Below are 4,494 nucleotides of genomic sequence, written 5' to 3'. Positions count from 1 at the left end.
ATTGGTCGATTGTTGTCCAATTGAGTGAGGGAAGGAAGTTCGGGAGGACCTAAGGAATCAGACTCCACAGCAGCTGGATGTATAATTGTCCTCGTGCCAGGAGTGGGCTGGTTTCAGCTGAGCCTGGATTATTCGACGATGTTGGGATACTTCATATATATGCTCCACCTCATGCTAACATTAAGACGAGATGATCGTTAGCTCTAATGACGGCTGGGCGGACCGGTTAAATTTGCATTACAACCGTGGGGCTGATCATATTGGGTAAAGTGAGCGGCGAAATGCTCAGACGCGTGCAGCTGATCACTTAGCTTGATGGTGCTTGATGGTAGGTTCCTTACGTGTCGATTGTAGTGGTACCACTGTCACGTCGGTCTTACGATACGACAGGCCGGGCTGCATTGTTGCATCTATGGCTCGTGCGGTAAATCTAGCAACTCGATGAATAGAAGCGTTTGAGGATTGCATGTCGCTTGTTGGGCCCGCTGTTCTGGAACGAGCTTCTCGTTCCTGAATACAATGTGTCCTGGAGTCACATTGTACAATACGCCTCTTGCGAGAGTTCGCGACTGCGTAGGGTTTTCAGAAGAAGTCCCCGGTGAAGACATGGAGCTACGGCTGAGTACTTTAGCCAGGGTGCATCCCCAGACCCCAGACCACCTCGGCCAGCAGCGAAAAGCGCGGGGATGGTGACAAGTGTTACCCCAGAAGGTCTGCGACCCGCCTTCGAGACTAACGACCAAGATCATCATGAGACAAGGCGCGGTTGGTGGAAGATGTGGTATAGTGCCGAAAGTGGGGCTTTGGTTAGCTTCGAGCACGTGCCCAACCCCCAGCTTCCCTTCATGTGGCATCTTTCAATCGACCCACAAAACAATTTCCCGGTCTGGCTTTGCATGTCACTGTCCTTTGCTCGCTGGTGGCGGTCATATCTGCCGCTCTGTCTACCAGTGTATGCCTGATCGTTCACTCAATTGATGCCAATAATGACAGACATTTGCCTTTGGGGTTGGTTCCCCACGACCCGGTTAGCTTGTTAAATTGGTAGATCTGGCTGCATAGATCAGTGCTTGATCAACGCCACCCTGATCTCTTCCAATTAACTTCCACGACTTCAGCCTCCTCCGCTGACCGCTGACGGGTGGCTGGTCGACATGTTTCTTGATTCCACCCTCGCTCTGGGCATTGAAGCGGCTCAAGTTAACATCTTTCAGTCCATCAATATTACCCGGCAGTGCTTCACATCTTCTGCCATCCAATAACTCTGTTCGTGGAAACTCATTGGAGATAGTCCAGCTCAAATTCTGGAGCGCGCCTCAGTGCGGATATGCCATCGAGTTGACAGACTCGCCAATGCCTGTATTGTATCGGCAACGTGTATGTGCCTACTCATGGACAACGGTGCGGCGCGTGAATGCACAGGGTTTTATCACATGTATGCACGCTCATCTTGTCAGCAGAATGATCAGGCACGTGCAATTATAACTGAATACACGCAAGAGCTACACATGCCGCTGTTTATTCTTGTCCAATTATTGATATTCAATGGCATGTAGCGCTTTCATGGTGCGTCTAACATACATCTATCACCAACTGCTAGTGCAGTGCATAGTTGTCCCTCCATAGTCACCGCACATTTGCACACTCAATGATTCTTATACACTGCGAGCGGTACATATTGCTCACCATGACAGCAATAGGTAGACGGAGTCCACTAGAGTCTCTCGTCTACCCTTCTAGCCTAATAAGCATCACTATTTCGTGTTCACCATTGACCATTTTCATGAGCCTAAGATGTGATACCCAAGCCGCAAAGTCGATGCATTGGAGACCGCCGGACATGCGGTATGATCGCCAAAGCGCGACCGGATACGGTCGTAGCAGGCGGGAGTTGTGTTCCACAGGCGATTGATCGGTCACCGGTCAGCAACTGAACGATGTGAGTAGCTTGCCACTGTGAAGGTGCTCCTTGTCTGTTGTGTTCATCCAAACGATTTGGATTAGTTCTACCTTAGCTTTGACCTCCTAATCACCCAAGGTATCCATTAGTGCAGACGATAAGGCCCAGCGATCGACCATAATCTCAGCATGTAACCTCCGTGCTTTTCTCGGTAGTAACTAACTCCAGTGGTTCTTCAGCTCGTCAAGCGCTGTCACTGACACACCAGTACGCATAGATTGCATGTTACCCATAGCCACGAATCAAGGTCACGCTATCTTGGCCAGTGCTTGAGACTCCAATCTCCATTACTTGCGCAAGGTGTGGCAAAATATTCCAGCCAGGTACGAAGTCATCGCTCGCATCGCGCAGCTTGAGTGTCCCATCACATCCTGGTATCGTCACATGTACGCATTCAGCTGATCTGAAGAAAACAAGACCAGGTGACAGTATGTGACGACTTTCTCGTGATAGTCAGGACAGCCAGGTTTTACTCAACAATTCGTTGAGTACAAAAGGCGCGACAGCAACCTCTTGGCGGAAGCCTTGAAACTTTTCAAGCAATTCTGGGCTCAGCTTTACTGAATAGTCCAAGATGATGCTCACCTCTCTCAAGTGATCATAGGCTACCTTGTGGAGTGATGTGCGAGGCATGCGACAGTAAGCCATCGCCACGCAGTCCTGCAACCATCGACGGCAATGTCTGTACACATGGACCCCGCCAAACGTCCGACAACTCTCCAGTGTATGCAACATTTGTTCCGCCCGAAGCCGTGTAAGTGCACATTCCCATGGCGATGAACCCAGCGATTGTGCTGCTCAGCTAAACAAGCAAGAAAGAGCCGCCCCTCCCGTCATGACGACCCAGTCAGGACGAATGAGGCGATATGTTCAAACTAATAATCACTATACCTGCAGTACTCCTACCTTTTTGATCGACATGGCCCAAAATGAAAACCCCCATCGAGCTACATATTGGCCAACACAGCCACCTGGCTGCAGACGCGACATTAACATGGTTTTTAAGTATAAAGATACAGACCTTTGTGGTCGCAAAATAGGCAGAATGTCGTCAACGAAAGGCCGCTCAAATCTTGACACCAGTGTTTACCCATGAGACCATAGTATCATCGTGTTTGATCGTAAGATCATTGTGCAAGCTTACAATATAGCAGCGGCACAGTGAGTGCGGTTTTCTTTTGCATCGAGAACGCTATTCGACGTTTTTGCCGATCCTGCCATGAGCTGCAGCTATGATTACGCGTGCTCCTTGGCTGATTGGCGTCTAAGACACGATCTCAACAACTTACTGGCAAAGAACTATACGAACCCCCTAAGTTCGAAACTGCAGCTCGTTGGCAAGAACAGTGCACGTTATGTCTAGCAAGGCACAAGACGTTGAAGTGGGGCACGCACAGACCGTTCCTTGAGCGCATCTCCTCATTAATGGGAGCCAACGCCATGAGGCGATTAGCAAGGATGACCACCATTAATCATCAGATACGAGGCGTGGCAATGAATAGCCAAGCAGTTTCGATAGTCTTGGCTATTCCTCGACTACTAACAAGTGTTGTCGCTCGCTTGTCACGCCTCGAGGTTCCGTTCCAGTTCGCTCCTTGTGCTCACCATTGAAAAGCATACAATCGCCACTACGGACATCCGCGTCGCCACTCCTCGCAACAATGTATCTGAACAGCTACCTTCTCTTTCTCGCAGCCGCGGCAGGCATCAACATCGCGAAAGCGGACTTCATGGTCTACACAGAACTGCCAATCCCAACATCAGCAATACCCTCGTTCGCAAATTCAGTAGATGTACATCAAACTCTCGTCAATCTCCGCCCGCCATTTACTGACCCAGCATAGGCAGCAGCCTGGACAACCTCCGTCGCTCTGAACGCTCGCGTCGCCTTCCGCTCTTTTACCGCCGCGCTCGGCGAGCCTTACCAATCATCGTCCTCATCCGCCGCCTCCGAGATCGCAGCGTTTGTCTCTACAGCCTCCAACTATAGCATCCCAGCTACCGTCACTGAAAGTGGGACAGCTACTTTCTATGGAGTGCCAACATGGTATTCGGCACTGCCATCAGGCGCAAGGGCGTTCAAGGAACAACAGGTCGAGGATCAATTTAGTATTGTCAGGCAGGTCATTGCGGCAAGGCAGACGACGAGTAGTTCTTCGGGAGGCGCGAGTATTCCGACGGCAGCACCCTTTCTAGACAAGAAGTTCGGGGCGCTGGCCGCTGCTGCGGCTGCAGTGTTTTTGTAAGATATGTTAAAAAGATAAGGTAAGAAGAAGCACACCATGTAGTAGGGCTAGAGCCGGTTGTTCCTGGAAGAGCAGTTCCGAGCTGCCCTTGGTAAGGCTGGCACTAGGCTTCTGGCCTTGTTTATCTGGTGGTTTTGTCGCTGTATGTTCACCTATAAACCTTGCACAAACCTACTAACTGTCACGACAGTGACTATAACCCCCGACAACTTGTTTATGCCAGACACCATGGCCCCCTTTTCGTACCCCTATTTCGGTGCCTGACAGCGAGGTATATTGGACATGGCG

At 50.4% G+C, this 4,494-nt stretch overlaps 1 protein-coding gene across 1 annotated transcript; it reads left to right on the top strand.

The window, feature by feature from the left end:
- Nucleotides 1–3,621: 3,621 nt before the first annotated feature.
- EKO05_0005333 (uncharacterized protein) lies at nucleotides 3,622–4,206 on the top strand (the record flags this gene model as incomplete). Its single annotated transcript, XM_038940241.2, has 2 exons — nucleotides 3,622–3,753; nucleotides 3,805–4,206. The coding sequence occupies 2 exons, from the start codon at nucleotides 3,622–3,624 to the stop codon at nucleotides 4,204–4,206; spliced, it is 534 nt and encodes a 177-aa protein (XP_038798350.2).
- Nucleotides 4,207–4,494: the final 288 nt, after the last annotated feature.

The sequence above is a fragment of the Ascochyta rabiei genome, chromosome 8 (assembly GCF_004011695.2).
Source record: "Ascochyta rabiei chromosome 8, complete sequence".
Lineage (NCBI taxonomy): Eukaryota > Fungi > Ascomycota > Dothideomycetes > Pleosporales > Didymellaceae > Ascochyta > Ascochyta rabiei.
This window is presented reverse-complemented; position numbering and strand designations above follow the sequence as displayed.